This window comes from Coregonus clupeaformis, chromosome 40 (assembly GCF_020615455.1).
Source record: "Coregonus clupeaformis isolate EN_2021a chromosome 40, ASM2061545v1, whole genome shotgun sequence".
Taxonomy (NCBI): Eukaryota; Metazoa; Chordata; class Actinopteri; order Salmoniformes; family Salmonidae; genus Coregonus; species Coregonus clupeaformis.
The window spans coordinates 35,910,222-35,929,861 of NC_059231.1; the positions used below are offsets into that span (position 1 = coordinate 35,910,222).

Sequence of the window (19,640 nt, forward strand, 5' to 3'; positions counted from 1 at the left end):
GGCTAATTACAGATGGGCTGTGTACAGGTGCAGTGATCGGTAAGCTGCTCTGACAACTGGTGCTTAAAGATAGTGATGGAGATAAGTGTCTCCAGCTTCAGAGATTTTTGCAGTTTGTTCCAGTTATTGGCAGCAGAGAACTGGAAGGAATGGCGACCAAAGGACGTGTTGGCTTTGGGGATGACCAGTGAGATATACCTGCTGGGACGCATACTACGGGTGGGTGTTGCTATGGTGACCAATGAGCTAAGATAAGGTGGAGATTTGCCTAGAAGGGATTTATAGATGACCTGGAGCCAGTGGGTTTGGCGACAAATATGTAGTGAGGGCCAGCCAACGAGAGCATACAGGTCACAATGGTGGGTAGTATATGGGGCTTTGGTGACAAAACGGATGGCACTGTGATAGACTACATCCAATTTGCTGAGTAGAGTGTTGGAAGCTATTTTGTAAATGACATCGCCGAAGTCAAGGATCGGTAGGATAGTCCGTTTTACGAGGGCATGTTCAGCAGTATGAGTGAAGGAGGCTTTGTTGCGAAATAGGATGCCAATTCTAGATGTAACTTTGGATTGGAGATGCTTAGTGTGAGTCTGGAAGAAGAGTTTACAGTCTAACCAGACACCTAGGTATTTGTAGTTGTCCACATATTCTAAGTCAGAGAGTAGTGATTCTAGTCGGGCAGGCGGGTGCCAGCAGCGTTCGATTGAAGAGCATGCCAATGAAGGGCCAGATGTATACAAAATGGTTTCGTCTGCGTAGAGGTGGATCTGAGAGTCACCAGCAGCAAGAGCGACATCATTGATATACACAGAGAATAGAGTCGGCCCGAGATTTGAACCCTGTGGCACCCCCAAGTTGCAGCGGAGGGTGCAGAGCTGGTGGCCGGGGTAGGGGTAGCCAAGTGGAAAGCATGGCCAGCTGTAGCAAAATGCTTGTTGAAATGTTCAATTATCGTAGATTTATCGGTTGTGACAGTGTTTCCTAGCCTCAGTGAAGTGGGCAGCTGGGAGGAGGTGCTCTTATTCTCCATGGACTTTACAGTGTCCCAAAACTTTTGGAGTTAGTGCTACAGGATGCAAATTTCTGTATGAAAAAGTTGGCCTTTGCTTTCCTAACTGATTGTGTATATTGGTTCCTGACTTCCCAAAAAAGTTGCATATGGTGGGGGCTGTTCGATGCTAATGCCGTACGCCACAGGATGTTTTTGTGCTGGTCAAGGGCAGTCAAGTCTGGGGTGAACCAGGGGCTATATCTGTTCTTAGGTCTGAATATTTTGAATGGGGCATGCTTATTTAAGATGGAGAGGAAAGCACTTTTAAAGAAAAACCAGGCATCCTCTACTGACGGAATGAGGTCAATATCCATCCAGGATACACGGGCCAGGTCAATTAGAAAGGCCTGCTCACTGAAGTGTTTTAGGGAGCATTTGACAGTGATGAGGGGTGGTTGTTTGACCACGGACCCATTACGGACGCATGCAATGAGGCAGTGATCGCTGAGAATCTGGTTGAAGACAGTGGAGGTGTATTTAGAGGGTAAGTTAGTCAGGATGATATCTATGAGGGTGCCCATGTTAACGGATTTAGGGTTGTACCTGGTAGGTTCCTTGATAATTTGTGTGAGATTGAGGGCATCTAGTTTAGATTGTAGGACGGCCGGGGTGTTAAGCATATCCCAGTTTAGGTCACCAAGCAATACGAACTATGAGGATAGATGGGGGGCAATGAATTCACATATGGTGTCCAGGGCACAGCTGGGGGCTGAGGTGGGTCTGTAGCAAGCGGCAACAGTGAGAGACTTATTTCTGGAAAGGTGGATTTTTAGAAGTAGAAGCTCAAACTGTTTGGGCACAGACCTGGATAGTATGATAGAGCTCTGCAGGCTCTCTACAATAGATTGCAACTTCACCCCCTTTGGCAGTTCTATCTAGACGGAAATTGTTGTAGTTGGGAATGGACATTTCAGAATCTTTGGTGGCCTTCCTAAGCCATGATTCAGACACTGCTAGAACATCAGGGTTGGCTGAGTGTGCTAACGCAGTGAACAACTCAAACTTAGGGAGGATGCTTCTGATGTTAACATGCAAGAAACCAAGGCTTTTGTGATTACAGAAGTCAACAAATGATAGCGCCTGGGGAGCAGGAGTGATACTGGGGGCTACAGGGCCTGGGTTAACCTCTACATCACCAGAGGAACAGATGAGGAGTAGAATAAGGATATGGCTAAAGGCTTTAAGAACTGGTCTTCTAGTGCGTTGGGTACAGAGAATAAAAGGGGCCGATTCCCGAGCGTTGTAGAATAGATTCAGGGCATTATGTACAGACAAGGATATGGAAGGATATGAGTACAGTGGAGGTAAACCTAAGCGTTGGGTAACAATGAAAGAGATAGCATCACTGGAGACACCGACTGAGCCGGTCTCCGCGTGTGGGGGGGGTGGGACAAAGGATCTATCTGAGACAGGTTGAGCAGGACTGGGGGCTCTACATTGAAAAAGTAAAGTCAGAACTAACCGTAACAGCAATAGGCAAGGCATATTGACATGGGAGAGAGGCATAAAGCAATCACAGGTGTTATTTGAGAGAGCTAAGACAACAGCTGGTAATGGCGACGAAAGTTTGAGCTGAGGCTAAACAGATAAACAGGATGGGGTACCGTATAAAGGAACAGTCCAGCAGGCATCAGCTGTGTAGCTGAGTGATCATAAGGTCCAGTGAACAGCAATAAGTAAGTCCGGGAGGAGTTCAGTGACTGCTACGCTACAGGCGAGCTGGAGGCACGGCTGTTGATTGCGTGTGCTAGCGTGCTGGGGCTAGCATATGGATCTTCGTGGTCATCGCAACGGAAAGCCTGTTGAAACCACATCAGACGATTACGTTGGCAGACCAGTCGTGATGGATCGGCGGGGCTCCGTGTCAACAGAGAGGTAGATAGCCGGGAGATGGGCCTGGCTCGAGGCTAGCTCAATGCTAACTTGGGCTTGCTAATGGACAGCGGTGATTAGCTAACAACAACAGCCATTCGGTTGCAGCTAGCTAGTTGCGATGATCCGGTGTTAAGGTCCAGTGATTCAGTGATTCCGGCAGAAAATCTGATATGATCTGGCTCGATAGCGCGATGTGCAGACTGTGCAGACTGGTCGATAATTGTCCAGGCTAGAGCTGGCTGGTAGGTAGTGCAGGCCACGGACAATGGTGAAGACCGCTAACGGTGGCTAATAGCAAGTATCTAGTTAGCTGGCTAGCTGGCTGGCTAGCTGGATAAAAATGTATGAATAAATAATAGAATACATTCCACATTGGGTGAGGCGGGTTGCAGGAAAGTATATTTAGTTAAAGGATGGAAAGTGAGAGATAAATATATACGAAAAAGACAAAAAAAATAAATATAAAAATAAAAAGGCTATTTACATGAGGACACTACAGAAAACACAACCGCACTGCTATGCCATCTTGGATACATGACCCGCACTTCTTAACACCCGCCCGCTTAACCAAGAAACCAGCTGCTCCAATGTGTCGGCGCTCTTGGCTCACCATTCACCTGACGACAGGTTCACCTGCAGGCGCCCGGCCCACCACAAGGAAGTCGCTAGAGCGGGGTAAAGTAAAGCCCCCCCCGGCCAAACCCTCCCCTAACCCGGATGACGCTGGGCCAATTGTGCGCCACCCTATGGGACTCCCGATCAAGGCCAGTTGTGATACAGCCCGGGATCGAACCCGGCTCTGTAGTGACGCCTCTAGCACTGCGATGCACACCACTCGGGAGGCCCTGGAGCAATACTTTTTGATGACATTATTAATTAATCAAACAGACCTGGCAGTGCTTCGCACACACAGAGACGGAACCAGCATGGATACAACATGACACACTGCATAAAATAATGCACTGTTTACACAACTTATGGTAGCCAACACTAATATCACACTATCACCAATAGCGACAACAACAGTGACAGTTATCACATTCATCACACTAATGGGTGATCTAAAGTTTAAATGCAACAATGTTTCACAGTCATTATTTTCAAAGAGATAGCTAACAGCAAGCGAGCTGCAACAAAAAACAGTGCCAGTCACCAGATTATGATAATTTGTAAATTTTAAAGTAAATCTTGAAAAGGGTAATGCTAACAAATTAGCAACAACATCCACCTTGAAGTTGATAACAGTTGCTGCAGCCACCATCGCCATTGTCACAATACTACAACACAAGCTAGCTAACATTACTAGCGTTAGTGTGGGAAAACTACTGCTTGCTACACTGATTATTTTCTCTTGCGCTCTATTCTTCTTCAAGGATTTATGGCAGACTACAACCTATGAGTGTATTGCCGCAACCTACTGTATTGGCTGTTTATCAGCCTGCTATTCTGTATGAATTCATTATGTCTTTCGCTCTCAGTAGTGAACAAAACAAAAATGTCCCACCCATTGCAAGTCAAAATGTGATTGGTTCATTCCACTGTCACTCCAAAATTATACCGCAATACAGTTGAATAGCAGAGGCCTTCTGAAGGCCTCGCCAATGGCTGGCTGAGCCAGCTAGATTTTTCTACCCAGAGACCACCAAAGTAAATACATATTCCAAACATAGTCTGGGACAGTTGTGACCGCAAATGCGATTATTATGAAAAAGTGTATTTTTATGGTGAAAATTATCTTCCCCAAACTTGAAACTCACGAACCGTCTATGTACAGTGAGGGAAAAAAGTATTTGATCCCCTGCTGATTTTGTATGTTTGCCCACTGACAAAGAAATGATCAGTCTATAATTTTAATGGTAGGATTATTTGAACAGTGAGAGACAGAATAACAACAAAAACATCCAGAAAAATGCATGTCAAAAATGTTATAAATTGATTTGCATTTTAATGACCCCCTCTCAATCAGAAAGATTTCTGGCTCCCAGGTGTCTTTTATACAGGTAACGAGCTGAGATTAGGAGCACACTCTTAAAGGGAGTGCTCCTAATCTCAGCTTGTTACCTGTATAAAAGACACCTGTCCACAGAAGCAATCAATCAATCAGATTCCAAACTCTCCACCATGGCCAAGACCAAAGAGCTCTCCAAGGATGTCAGGGACAAGATTGTAGACCTACACAAGGCTGGAATGGGCTACAAGACCATCGCCAAGCAGCTTGGTGAGAAGGTGACAACAGTTGGTGTGATTATTCGCAAATGGAAGAAACACAAAATAACTGTCAATCTCCCTCGGCCTGGGGCTCCATGCAAGATCTCACCTTATGGAGTTGCAATGATCATGAGAACGGTGAGGAATCAGCCCAGAACTACACGGGAGGATATTGTCAATGATCTCAAGGCAGCTGGGACCATAGTCACCAAGAAAACAATTGGTAACACAATACGCCGTGAAAGTGTTGTGGTCACATGAGACCAAAATGGAGCTCTTTGGCATCAACTCAACTTGCCGTGTTTGGAGGAGAAGGAATGCTGCCTATGACCCCAAGAACACCATCCCCACCGTCAAATATGGAGGTGGAAACATTATGCTTTGGCTGTGTTTTTCTGCTAAGGGAATAGGACAACTTCACCGCATCAAAGGGACGATGGACGGCGCCATGTACCGTCAAATCTCCCTCAGCCTGGGCATTGAAAATGGGTCGTGGATGGGTATTCCAGCATGACAATGACCCAAAACACACGGCCAAGGCAATAAAGGAGTGGCTCAAGAAGAAGCACATTAAGGTCCTGGAGTGGCCTAGCCAGTCTCCAGACCTTAATCCCATAGAAAATCTGTGGAGGGAGCTGAAGGTTCGAGTTGCCAAACGTCAGCCTTGAAACCTTAATGACTTGGAGAAGATCTGCAAAGAGGAGTGGGACAAAATACCTCCTGAGATGTGTGTAAACCTGGTGGCCAACTACAAGAAACGTCTGACCTCTGTGATTGCCAACAAGGGTTTTGCCACCAAGTACTAAGTCATGTTTTGCAGAGGGATCAAATACTTATTTCCCTCATTAAAATGCAAATCAATTCATAACATTTTTGACATATGTTTTTCTGGATTTTTTTGTTGTTATTCTGTCTCTCACTGTTCAAATAAACCTACCATTAAAATGATAGACTGATCATGTCTTTGTCAGTGGGCAAATGTACAAAATCAGCAGGGGATCAAATACTTTTTTCCCTCACTGCATGCAAGTTTGGCTCTACACCGGTTGTAAAGCGGATTAATGTACTTAATTTTAAGAAGTTATTTGTCCACTTTAGTTTTGATACAAACCTTATCAAAACATATAGGCCTATGGGCTAGGCTACATGAGGTGTGCGACTATGATTTGAAAGTCACCAAAAAAGGCATGCACTGTTTGTTGCCTTACTGCACACAAGCAATAATATATAATTCAGTGATAGGTATTCAGTGATAGGCTAATATTGTCACCCATCAGACTATTCTTGATTTAATCTTGTCTTTACATATACTAAATAATATACACTACCTTTCAAAAGTTTGGGGTCACTTAGAAATGTCCTTGTTTTCCATGAAAACATACATGAAATGAGTTTGAATAGGAAATATAGCTAAATGAATAGGACATGTAGTCATTGACAAGGTTAGAAATAATGATTTTTAATTGAAATAATAACTGTGTCTTTCAAACTTTGCTTTTGTCAAATAATCCTCCATTTGCAACAATTACAGCCTTGCAGACCTTTGGCATTGTAGTTGTCAATTTGTTGAGGTAATCTGAAGAGATGTCACCCCATGCTTCCTGAAGCACCTCACAAGTTGGATTGGCTTGATGGGCACTTCTTACGTACCATACGGTCAAGCTGCTCCCACAACAGCTCAATAGGGTTGAGATCCGGTGACTGTGCTGGCCACTCCATTATAGACAGAATACCAGTTGACTGCTTCTTCCCTAAATAGTTATTGCATAGTTTGGAGCTGTGCTTTGGGTCATTGTCCTGTTGTAGGAGGAAAATGGCTCCAATCAAGCGCCGTCCACAGGGTATGGCACGGCATTGCAAAATGGAGTGATAACCTAACTTCTTCAAGAGCCCTTTTACCCAGTACAAATCTCCCACTTTACCACCACCAAAGCACCCCCAGACCATCACATTGCCTCCACCATTGCTTGACAGATTGCATCAAGCACTCCTCCAGCATTTTTTCATTTGGTCTGCGTCTCACAAATGTTCTTCTTTGTGATCTGAACACCTCAAACTTCGATTCCTCTGTCCATAACACTTTTTTCCAATCTTCCTCTGTCCAGTGTCTGTGTTATTTTGCCCATCTTAATCTTTTCTTTTTATTGGCCAGTCTGAGATCTGGCATTTTCTTTGCAACTCTGCCTAGAAGGTCAGCATTGCGGAGTCGCATCTTCGCTGTTGACGTTGAGACTGGTGTTTTGCGGGTACTATTTAATGAAGCTGCCAGTTGAGGACCTGTGAGGCGTCTGTTTCTCAAACTACACACTAATGTATTTGTCCTCTTGCTCAGTTGTGCATTGGGGCCTCCCACACCTCTTAGAGACAGTTTGCGCTGTTCTGTGAAGAGAGTAGAACACAGCGTTGTACGAGATCTTCAGTGTCTTGGCAATTTCTCGCATGGAATAGCCTTCATTTCTCAGAACAAGAATAGACTGACACGTTTCAGAAGAAAGTTATTTCTTTCTGGCAATTTTGAGACTGTAATCGAACCCACAATTTCAGATGCTACAGATACTCAACTAGTCTCTAGAAGGCCAGTTTTATTGCTTATTTAATCAGCACAACAGTTTTCAGCTGTGCTAACATAATTACAAAAGGGTTTTCTAATGATCAATTAGCCTTTTAAAATGATAAACTTGGATTAGCAAACACAACGTGCCATTGGAACACAGGACTGATGGTTGCTGATAATGGGCCTCTGTACGCCTATGTAGATATTCCATAAAAAATATGCCGTTTCCAGCTACAATAGCCATTTACAACATTAACAATGTCTACACTGTATTTCTGATCAATTTGATGTTATTTTAATGGACAAAAAAAAATTGCTTTTCTTTCAAAAACAAGGACATTTCTAAGTGACCCCAAACTTTTGAACGGTAGTGTGTGTGTGAAATTATGTGAATTAGAATGGACCATTATCATGCACCTGTCTCGAAACAGGGGCAGTGGGGAAAAAAATAACATGTCATCTATGCACTTATATAGCGAATGGAGGACACTTTTCCTGTGGTTCATTTTCATGCCAGCCTGTTGTAAAGATAAACATTGTGCTTAATATTAGGAAAGTTGAGAAATACAGTGGGGAGAACAATTATTTGATACACTGCCGATTTTGCAGGTTTTCCTACTTACAAAGCATGTAGAGGTCTGTCTAATTTTTATCATAGGTACACTTCAACTGTGAGAGACGGAATATAAAACAAAAATCCAGAAAATCACATTGTATGATTTTTAAGTAATTAATTATCATTTTATTGCATGACATAAGTATTTGATCACCTACCAACCAGTAAGAATTCCGGCTCTCATAGACCTGTTAGTTTTTCTTTAAGAAGCCCTCCTGTTCTCCACTCATTACCTGTATTAACTGCACCTGTTTGAACTCTTTACCTGTATAAAAGACACCTGTCCACACACTCAATCAAACAGACTCCAAACTCTCCACAATGGCCAATACCAGAGAGCTGTGTAAGGACATCAGGGATAAAATTGTAGACCTGCACAAGGCAGGGATGGGCTACAGGACAATAGGCAAGCAGCTTGGTGAGACGGCAACAACTGTTGGCGCAATTATTAGAAAATGGAAGAAGTTCAAGATGACGGTCAATCACCCTCGGTCTGGGGCTCCATGCAAGATCTCACCTCGTGGGGCATTAATGATCATGAGGAAGGTGAGGGATCAGCCCAGAACTACACGGCAGGACCTGGTCAATGACCTGAAGAGAGCTGGGACCACAGTCTCAAAGAAAACCATTAGTAACACACTACGCCGTCATGGATTAAAATCCTGCAGCGCACGCAAGGTTACCCTGCTCAAGCCAGCGCATGTCCAGGCCCGTCTGAAGTTTGCCAATGACCATCTGGATGATCCAGAGGAGGAATGGGAGAAGGTCATGTGGTCTGATGAGACAAAAATAGAGCTTTTTGGTCTAAACTCCACTCGCCATGTTTGGAGGAAGAAGAAGGATGAGTACAACCCCAAGAACACCATCCCAACCGTGAAGCATGGAGGTGGAAACATCATTTTTGAGGATGCTTTTCTGCAAAGGGGACAAGACGACTGCACCGTATTGAGGGGATGATGGATGGGGCCATGTGTCGCGATATCTTGGCCAACAACCTCCTTCCCTCAGTAAGAGCATTGAAGATGGGTCGTGGCTGGGTCTTCCAGCATGACAACGACCCGAAACACACAGCCAGGGCAACTAAGGAGTGGCTCCGTAAGAAGCATTTCAAGGTCCTGGAGTGGCCTAGCCAGTCTCCAGACCTGAACCCAATAGAACATCTTTGGAGGGAGCTGAAAGTCCGTATTGCCCAGCGACAGCCCCGAAACCTGAAGGATCTGGAGGTCTGTATGGAGGAAATCCCTGCTGCAGTGTGTGCAAACCTGGTCAAGACCTACAGGAAACGTATGATCTCTGTAATTGCAAATAAAGGTTTCTGTACCACATATTAAGTTCTGCTTTTCTGATGTATCAAATTCTTATGTCATGCAATAAAATGCAAATGAATTACTTAAAAATCATACAAATGTGATTGTCTGGATTTTTGTTTTAGATTCCGTCTCTAACAGTTGTGATAAAAATGGTGCTTGTAACACCAGGGTTGTGGGTTCGTTTCCCACGGGGGGCCAGTATGAAAAAAACAAATGTATACTCTCACTAACTGTAAGTCACTCTGGATAAGAGCGTCTGCTAAATGACTAAAATGTAGAATGTAATACCAGAATGTTCGTATTTGTCTGCATAGCCCAGATCTTGATGTAATCCAGTTTAGGAAGTAAGCTCTAATCACTATAACGAGATGAGATGCCATGAAAAAAATGCTAACTATAATACATTTGTTTTCATTTTAGTTGATGAGACAAAAATTCCACATGAAACTAATGGACATTAAATTTGCAACATGTTTTGTCCTATCACAAGCATGAATGGATTTGCAGAATATTTAATGCAATAGCCTCATTGGCAGAATGAACGTCTGTTAGTTTCCCGGGCTGTTTGACATGAGCCCTGTGCCACTGCCACACAAACACAGCTCCCGACCCTGGCTGTCAATAAAAGCAGCTCACTCGTCTCATCTGTTTTGCACAGACACTTGACTGTTACGAAACTATAATGTCTCCTCTCTCTTACTTTCATATTGACCATTTTTGCTCAAATCACATAAGAAGCCATGTGTGCTATCACCACTCTCGCAGTCCGCAAATGCGAGTTGCTTGCAGTTGCTTTCTCCGGTTGGAAATACTAATGCTATTTGCTGAATATTAGAAGTAGCTCAGATTCTTCCCTTTTCAAGGAAATCATTGTTATTTACACACCTTCCTCAGACAAAGGAAGAAATTATGGGTAAAATATCAGAATTGTAAATTGTTTAACCTGCAACCAGCTTTGTAGCCTATGATTACTCATGGGATACTATGGTTATAATATGCCACAATATAAATATTGCCAGCTAAGATACAGAAGGGGATTGTAAACTCTGCAAAAAAATAAACTTTTTTCAGGACCCTGTCTTTCAAAGATAATTCGTAAAAATCAAAATAACTTCACAGATCTTCATTGTAAAGGGTTTAAACACTGTTTCCCATGCTTGTTCAATGAACCATAAACAATTAATGAACATGCACCTGTGGAACGGTCATTAAGACACTAACAGCTTACAGACGGTAGGCATTTAAGGTCACAGTTATGAAAACTTAGGACACTAAAGAGGCCTGTCTTCTGACTCTGAAAAACACCAAAAGAAAGATGCCCAGGGTCCCTGCTCATCTGCGTGAACGTGCCTTAGGCATGCTGCAAGGAGGCATGAGGACTGCAGACGTGGCCAGGGCAATAAATTGCAATGTCTGTACCGTGAGACGCCTAAGACAGCGCTACAGGGAGACAGGACGGACAGCTGATCATCCTCGCAGTGGCAGACCACGTGTAACAACACCTGCACAGGATCGGTACATCCGAACATCACACCTGCGGGACAGGTACAGGATGGCAACAACAACTGCCCGAGTTACACCGGGAACGCACAATCCCTCCATCAGTGCTCAGACTGTCCGCAATAGGCTGAGAGAGGCTGGACTGAGGGCTTGTAGGCCTGTTGTAAGGCAGGTCCTCACCAGACATCACCGGCAACAATGTCGCCTATGGTCACAAACCCACCGTCGCTGGACCAGACAGGACTGGCAAAAAGTGCTCTTCACTGACGAGTCACGGTTTTGTCTCACCAGGGGTGATGGTCGGATTCACGTTTATCGTCGAAGGAATGAGCGTTACACCGAGGCCTGTACTCTGGAGCGGGATCGATTTGGAGGTGGAGAGTCCGTCATGGTCTGGGGCGATGTGTCACAGCATCATTGGACTGAGCTTGTTGTCATTGCAGGCAATCCCAACGCTGTGCGTTACAGGGAAGACATCCTCCTCCCTCATGTGGTACCCTTCCTGCAGGCTCATCCTGACATGACTCTCCAGCATGACAATGCCACCAGCCATACTGCTCATTATGTGTGTGATTTCCTACAAGACAGGAATGTCAGTGTTCTGCCATGGCCAGCGAAGAGCCCGGATCTCAATCCCATTGAGCACGTCTGGGACAGTTGGATCGGAGGGAGAGGGCTAGGGCCATTCCCCACAGAAATGTCTGGGAACTTGCAGGTGCCTTGGTGGAAGAGTGGGGTAACATCTCACAGCAAGAACTGGCAAATCTGGTGCAGTCCATGAGGAGGAGATGCACTGCAGGACATAATGCAGCTGGTGGCCTCACCAGATACTGACTGTTACTTTTGATTTTGACCCCCCTTTGTTCAGGGACACATTATTCAATTTATGTTAGTCACATGTCTGTGGAACTTGTTCAGTTTATGTCTCAGTTGTTGAATCTTGTTATGTTCATACAAATATTTACACATGTTAAGTTTGCTGAAAATAAACGCAGTTGACAGTGAGAGGATGTTTCTTTTTTTTATGAGTTTAGTTGAACAAGGTTATCTGAATGTGCACATGATGGAAGTTAGAGGTAAATATAAAGAGGTAATATTGAGAAGAATAAAAATGCGCTGACCAAAATGACTGACTAATATCTAAAACTGAGACTGATGAAATTACTAATATGTGACTAAGACTAAAAGGTATTTTAATAAAAAGACAGACTAAAATAAATCTAAAATAGCAGCCAAAATTAACAATGAATAAAAGGCAGATCTAAAATTCTTACATCATCAGCGAGCACCTCCAACTCGTACTCATGGATGCCCCCGCCGCCGTAGACACAAAAGCCCACCAGCACCACGCCAGGCTTGTCCACCATCAGACAGATGGCATCCGGAGAGCCGTTGCCTGTGTTCCAGCTGCGGCCTTGGCTCGTCTTGGTGAAGCGGTTGGGAGTGGACTTCACAGAGTGAAGCGAGTTCAGACCGTCCTCCTGGGACAGACGAAGAGACAAGTCATTATGGTGTCTTTTATATAGTTTTTATGTGGTCATGTACTGGTTGTATAAGGACATTTTATTATGTAATTTTAGCAACCAGAGAAATAGGGTTATCTGGTTGTAATCTGACTAGACAATAACCAAAATATGACGTTTCCCATGACGTCTTGATCTTGTCATGAAAAATATGTCTTTACCTGGTTCTAACAGAGACCAATTGGTTCTAATCTGGTTATATGATTTATTGTCAACCAGAAAACCAGATTACAAAAAGCTAATTACATCATTAAGACTCCATGTGCCAAACGTGTGTTATTTATGAGCTTTATAATTCCACCAGGTGGTAGTACTGAGGTGAATAAACATGAGGAGGGGCTTTCCATTGTTATTGTAGAAGATAATCAATGATGAATGATACAACCTCATCGACCATGACATCGGCCAGAAACAAAAACAGTACTATAAGGATGTCCTGATCTACGTGGTGTGGTTAGTATTAGTCACCTTGCTATTTATGCAACACCTATTTGGCCAGAGAGAGCCTGCCTGTCGTTGTTACACGGATATCCATGTACCAATAGGGAATTATAGCAGTTTCCTTGACAATATCAAAGATAGATTTCGAAAAGCAGCTGGGGCTGTTGCCATGATGACAAGGTGCCAGAGTGATTGAGATTGAGTGTTGAGAATGCAGCCGTTAGCTGCTGGGTACAGCGAAACAGACGGAAAAGTGGTTGGATAGATGAATGGATGGACAGAGTGAGAGACGTCACTCCCCCAAGTGACTCAGCGTCTTGTAAACAAGATCAGTCATTCTGCCATTTTTTTCTGTTCTCTCTGTTTTGTTTTTATAATTTTAAACCTTTTATTTGACCTTGAATATTAAAATTGCAATGAAACAATACACTGTAAATGGTGGATATCAAAACTGAATGACATCATCTCTCAACCCCAACAGAGCACTATATTTGGACTGGAGTCAGGTCTAAATTTGATTTAGACAAAATTGGGGAATGCTGATTAAATTACGAATCCAGCCAACCCAGTAACAGGAATAGATTTAATTTGTAAAAATGCTGACAATATCAATGTCCTGTATTGTTCTGTTCAATCCCTGAATGGGCAGAACCTGGTAATGAATTAAATCCCAAACATTGAGCTATCTCTTTAGACATAAACCAGATATAGTGTGTGTGTGTGTGGCGTGCCTGCTCGTATCTGTGTGCACACGCTATGTGTGTATTCTTTACCTCGGAGCGAAGTGCAGAGGCGGTGAGCTCAGAGACTATGCTGGCCAGCAGGCCACAGGTGTTGGAGACCAGGTGGGGGGAGAAGAGCTCCACCTCTTTCCTCAGGCTTTTCCTCACCGGCAGCACCACGATGACCAGCATCTTCTCAAGAACCTCCCGGAAACTGGTCATCCCCATCAGGTTCTCCTCCGTCTGAAAGGGGGAGAGCAGAAAGGAGAGAAAGAAAGTGAAAGAAAAGAAAGGTCTGCAATAGTGTCTTCTCTGATTGTAAAAAAAAAAAAAAAAAGATAACATTTTAATAGGTGAGTGTTACACAACAGCAACATAGGTTAAGAGAGATTGCCAACCCCTGTGCTAGATATGGGATATTCACAAAATGTCTCAGAGTAGGAGTGCTGACCTAGGATAAGTTGAGCTTTTTAGATAATAATGAATATGATTATATAGACCTGGGAAACTGAACCTAGACCAACCCTCCTACTGGGAGATGCTTTTTAAAAATGGGTCCTCATTGGTCACACATTGTGTTGAAATTTCGCTTTCTTTGGCGTTTACTCACGTGGCTGAGTTTCTCCATGTGCGCCACCAGCAGGGGGAAGCGGTGGGCGAGCGCCGAGTCGTTCTCCGTGCTGACCTGTTTGACCAGCGAGCGCAGCAGCACCTCGCCGTCGTACGCAATGGGTAAGATGGACGTCAGCTTGACCGACGTGTTGCACAGCGCAGACATCACCGCCGCCAACAGTCGGCTGCTTGATGTGCGGAAGTTGGCCTCAGCGATGTCCTGGTGAAAGGGAGAGGGGAAAGAAGTGTGGGTGAGCTGGCAAGAGCCAGATAACTAGAGCCAGAATGCATTTTGACCTAAATTATCACCAACTATATATTTTTTAGAAAATGTTGGTACACAAAACTTAGAGGAGCCATTTTGATAGCAACTAAGACACTGGCCATGTCCGAAATCTGACTTGCCTACTACTTACTTAAACTGCATACTGTGTACTAGTCGTATTACATACTATTTTGAACGTACTGTACAGGGTTCGTACAGACAGTGGCAAGTCAAATTCAAGGACTTAAGTACTTTTTCAAGCACTAATATTTATTTTCAAGGACCATCAATTTGTAATAGTTAATATCATGCAATTGTTTCTAGCCACCACCAGATTGCAGTTTATCGCCACAACCTCAAAAAAAATCTAACATTCATCACTACCTTACAAGTTCTCCTCAATATTACATAGTTTCACTACTTATTTACTACATACATGAGTGGTAAGTCAGTACTGATCATTTTGTAATTTGAGTAGTGATGAGCAGAGTTTTGGGTCACGCCTACTGGTGAACACACATTTCCTATTCGCATTACTACACAATTCCTATTTGCATTACTACACTATTCCAGCTTAATGACTGTTTTTATTGGGCATTTGGGAATCTACTACTTAAAAGCTACAAAAAAGCGTCTTGCTTCCGACTGGCAGCTTTAGTGTCGGCGGTTGGGAGAAGGGCGGGCGGCACGTGAATGAGGCGATAGGCAAAAAAGCTCTGGAGGATGCTGCAGAGAAAAAGCCACATAATGTAGAACTGGTGCCAGCGCAGGATGCAGTATAGTGTCTTTCCTCCTTCACGTGACTCTTTAGGGCCGATTCAATGTCAGTCTGACAAATGTTTTGCTCCTTAAACATTGGTTGGGTCCAGTGATGTAGTGGTAAAACAAGTGGATAAACTATACTGAAAAAATATATAAAATGTAAAGTGTTGGTCCCATGTTTCATAAGTTGAAATAAAAGATTACAGAAATTGTCCATATGCACAAAAGGCATTGTTTGTGCGTATTGGATGTACTGATGTCTGATATGGCTATTGTTCACAATTGCACCCCAAAAAATAATCTATAAAAACATATAATCAACACTTAAATCGAGCATCTGACGCAATTCCGCAATATTTTTGTTCTGGTTTTCCGAGATTATGCGTGCATAAATGATTTCGTATTGGTGGCCACAGTAAGTCTATGCAGTCTGTGTGGGAATTGAACAAACAACCTTACAACCTTACTGTTGAACCCACAATCTTGGTCGACAGAGCTTCCTCTCTTTGACCCACCTGGTCAAGGCAGTTGAGAAGGTCGCAGAGGCAGGCCCACTGCAGAGCGGGCGTAGGGTAGAAGGAATGGAAGCAGGAGGTAAAGGTGTTGTGGCACTCTTGCAGCACGGCCTCTAGCAGGGTGAGGGGCTGGGAGAGGTAGCCCTGAGGGTCGTTGTCCAGCTTGGTCAGGCAGTTGTCCATGCCCTCCGACAGGATCTTCTTGAGCAGGCTACGGGTCTTGCCGATGCACTCCGCCAGCTTGCTGGACTCTTCCACCACCGCCTTGGTGCTGGCTGGAGAGGAGGAGGGAAGAACAGGAATAGGACAGATGCCTGGGGGTTTAGCCAGGGACAATATGATGCTGTTACATTCAGTTGACGATTCAGAAACTTTACTTAACACTAGAACCGCTGGGCCTTGAGGGACCACCCTTCAAACTAATTGAGCAGTCATTCTGATTTCATTTATGCTATCACAAAAATAATGATTTGGTTGAGTTTATGAAGGCCTTTAGAAACAGAATATTATTTTATTTTTTATTTTAATTAACAGAATAACATTTTCATTTGTTTATGTTAGTGAAGGCTATATGTAAAAGAAAAGAAAAAAATTGTGATCAATACATTTCATTAGTGGAGAGCCAATGTTACAACTATGAAACAGACAGCATATGTGTTGGAACACGGTAACAGCTTATTTTTATAACGACAAAATTAAATAAAATGTTTTACCCGTAATAACATATTTAGCTGATGTTATTGCGGGTGTAGCGAAATGCTTGTGTTCCTTGCTCCAATAGTGCAGTAGTCTCTAACAATTCACAACAATACACAAATCTAAAAGTAAAAGAATGGAATAAAGAAATATATAAATATTAGGACGAGCAATGTCGGAGTGGCATTGACTAAAATACAGTAGAATAGAGTACAGTACTGCTGATTTTGTACGTTTGCCCACTGACAAAGACATGATCAGTCTATAATTTTAATGGTAGGTTTATTTGAACAGTGAGAGACAGAATAACAACAAAAACATCCAGAAAAACACATGTCAAAAATGTTATAAATTGATTTGCATTTTAATGAGGGAAATAAGTATTTGACCCCTCTACAAAACTTGACTTAGTACTTGGTAGCAAAACCCTTGTTGGCAATCACAGAGTTCAGACGTTTCTTGTAGTTGGCCACCAGGTTTGCACACATCTCAGGAGGGATTTTGTCCCACTCCTCTTTGCAGATCTCCTCCAAGTCATTAAGGTTTCGAGCCTGACATTTGGCAACTCGAACCTTCAGCTCCCTCCATAGATTTTCAATGGGATTAAGGTCTGGAGACTGGCTAGGCCACTCCAGGACCTTAATGTGCTTCTTCTTGAGCCACTCCTTTGTTGCCTTGGCCGTGTGTTTTGGGTCATTGTCATGCTGGAATACCCATCCACGACCCATTTTCAATGCCCTGGCTGAGGGAAGGAGGTTCTCACCCAAGATTTGATGGTACATGGCCCCGTCCATCGTCCCTTTGATGCGGTGAAGTTGTCCTGTCCCCTTAGCAGAAAAACATCCCCAAAGCATAATGTTTCCACCTCCATGTTTGACGGTGGGGATGGTTAGGCAGCATTCCTCCTCCTCCAAACACAGTGAGTTGAGTTGATGCCAAAGAGCTCGATTTTGGTCTCATCTGACCACAACACTTTCACCCAGTTCTCCTCTGAATCATTCAGATGTTCATTGGCAAACTTCAGACGGGCCTGTATATGTTATTTCTTGAGCAGGGGGACCTTGCGGGCGCTGCAGGATTTCAGTCCTTTATGGCGTAGTGTGTTACCAATTGTTTTCTTGGTGACTATGGTCCCAGCTGCCTTGAGATCGTTGACAAGATCCTCCCGTGTAGTTCTGGGCTGATTCCTCACCGTTCTCATGATCATTGCAACTCCACAAGGTGAGATCTTGCATGGAGCCCCAGGGCGAGGGAGATTGACAGTTATTTTTTGTTTCTTCCATTTGCGAATAATCACACCAACTGTTGTCACCTTCTCACCAAGCTGCTTGGTGATGGTCTTGTAGCCCATTCCAGCCTTGTGTAGGTCTGCAATCTTGTCCCTGACATCCTTGGAGAGCTCTTTGGTCTTGGCCATGGTGGAGAGTTTGGAGTCTGATTGATTGATTGCTTCTGTGGACAGGTGTCTTTTATACAGGTAACACACTGAGATTAGGAGCACTCCCTTTAAGAGTGTGCTCCTAATCTCAGCTCGTTACCTGTATAAAATACACCTGGGAGCCAGAAATCTTTCTGATTGAGAAGGGGTCAAATACTTATTTCCCTCATTAAAATGCAAATCAATTTATAACATTTTTGACATGCATTTTTCTGGATTTATTTTATTTTATTCTGTCTCTCACTGTTCAACTAAACCTACCATTAAAATTATAGACTGATCATTTCTTTGTCAGTGGGCATACGTACAAAATCAGCAGGGGATCAAATACTTTTTTCCCTCACTGTATAAACTCAGCAAAAAAAGAAACGTCCCTTTTTCAGGACCCGGTCTTTCAAAGATAATTTGTAAAGATCCAAATAACTTCCCAGATCTTCATTGTAAAGGGTTTAAACACCGTTTCCCATGCTTGTTCAATGAACCATAAACAATTAATGAACATGCACCTGTGAAATGATCGTTAAGACACTAACAGCTTACAGAAGGTAGGCAATTAAGGTCACAGTTATGAAAACTTAGGACACTAAAGAGGCCTTTCTACCGACTCTGAAAAACACCAAAAGAAAGATGCCCTGCTCATCTGCGTGAACGTGCCTTAGGCATGATGCAAGGAGGCATGAGGACTGCAGATGTGACCAGGGCAATAAATTGAAATGTCTGTACCGTGAGACGCCTAAGACAGCGCTAAAGGGAGACAGGACGGACAGCTGATCGTCCTTGCAGTGGCAGACCACCTGCACAGGATCCGTACATCCGAACATCACACCTGCGGGACATGTACAGGATGGCAACAACAACTGTCCGAGTTACACCAGGAACGCACAATCCCTCCATCAGTGCTCAGACTGTCCGCAATAGGCTGAGAGAGGCTGGACTGAGGGCTTGTAGGCCTGTTGTAAGGCAGGTCCTCACCAGACATCACCGGCAACAACGTCGCCTATGGGCACAAACCCACCTTCGCTGGACCAGACAGGACTGGCAAAAAGTGGTCTTCACTGATGAGTCACGGTTTTGTCTCACCAGGAAGGGGTGATGGTCGGATTTGCGTTTATCGTCGATGGAATGAGCGTTACACCGAGGCCTGTACTCTGGAGCGGGATCGATTTGGAGGTGGAGGGTCCGTCATGGTCTGGGGCGGTGTTGCACAGCATCATCGGACTGAGCTTGTTGCCATTGCAGGCAATCTCAACGCTGTGCATTACAGGGAAGACATCCTCTTGACTCATCTGGTACCTTTCCTGCATGCTTATCCTGACATGACCCTCCAGCATGACAATGCCACCAGCCATACTGCTCGTTCTGTGCGTGATTTCCTGCAAGACAGGAATGTCAGTGTTCTGCCATGGCGAGCGAAGAGCCCGGATCTCAATCCCATTGAGCACGTCTGGAGGAGATGCACTGCAGCACTTAATGCAGCTGGTGGCCACACCAGATACTGACTGTTACTTTTGATTTTGACCCCCCCTTTGTTCAGGGACACATTATTCCC

The 19,640-nt window shown here is 44.0% G+C and overlaps 1 protein-coding gene across 2 annotated transcripts in view; it reads right to left on the reverse strand.

The window, feature by feature from the left end:
* The window catches only part of LOC121554853 (E3 ubiquitin-protein ligase MYCBP2-like), a 323,061-nt gene that overhangs the window by 123,541 nt on the left and 179,880 nt on the right, over nt 1-19,640 (reverse strand). For both annotated transcript variants that reach the window (XM_045212139.1, XM_045212140.1), the window contains exons 30-33: nt 15,958-16,232; nt 14,414-14,635; nt 13,855-14,046; nt 12,392-12,598 (exon numbers count right to left, since the gene is read on the reverse strand). In XM_045212139.1, coding sequence (XP_045068074.1) covers nt 12,392-12,598; nt 13,855-14,046; nt 14,414-14,635; nt 15,958-16,232 — 896 coding nt within the window. The remainder of the gene's footprint in view (nt 1-12,391; nt 12,599-13,854; nt 14,047-14,413; nt 14,636-15,957; nt 16,233-19,640) is intronic.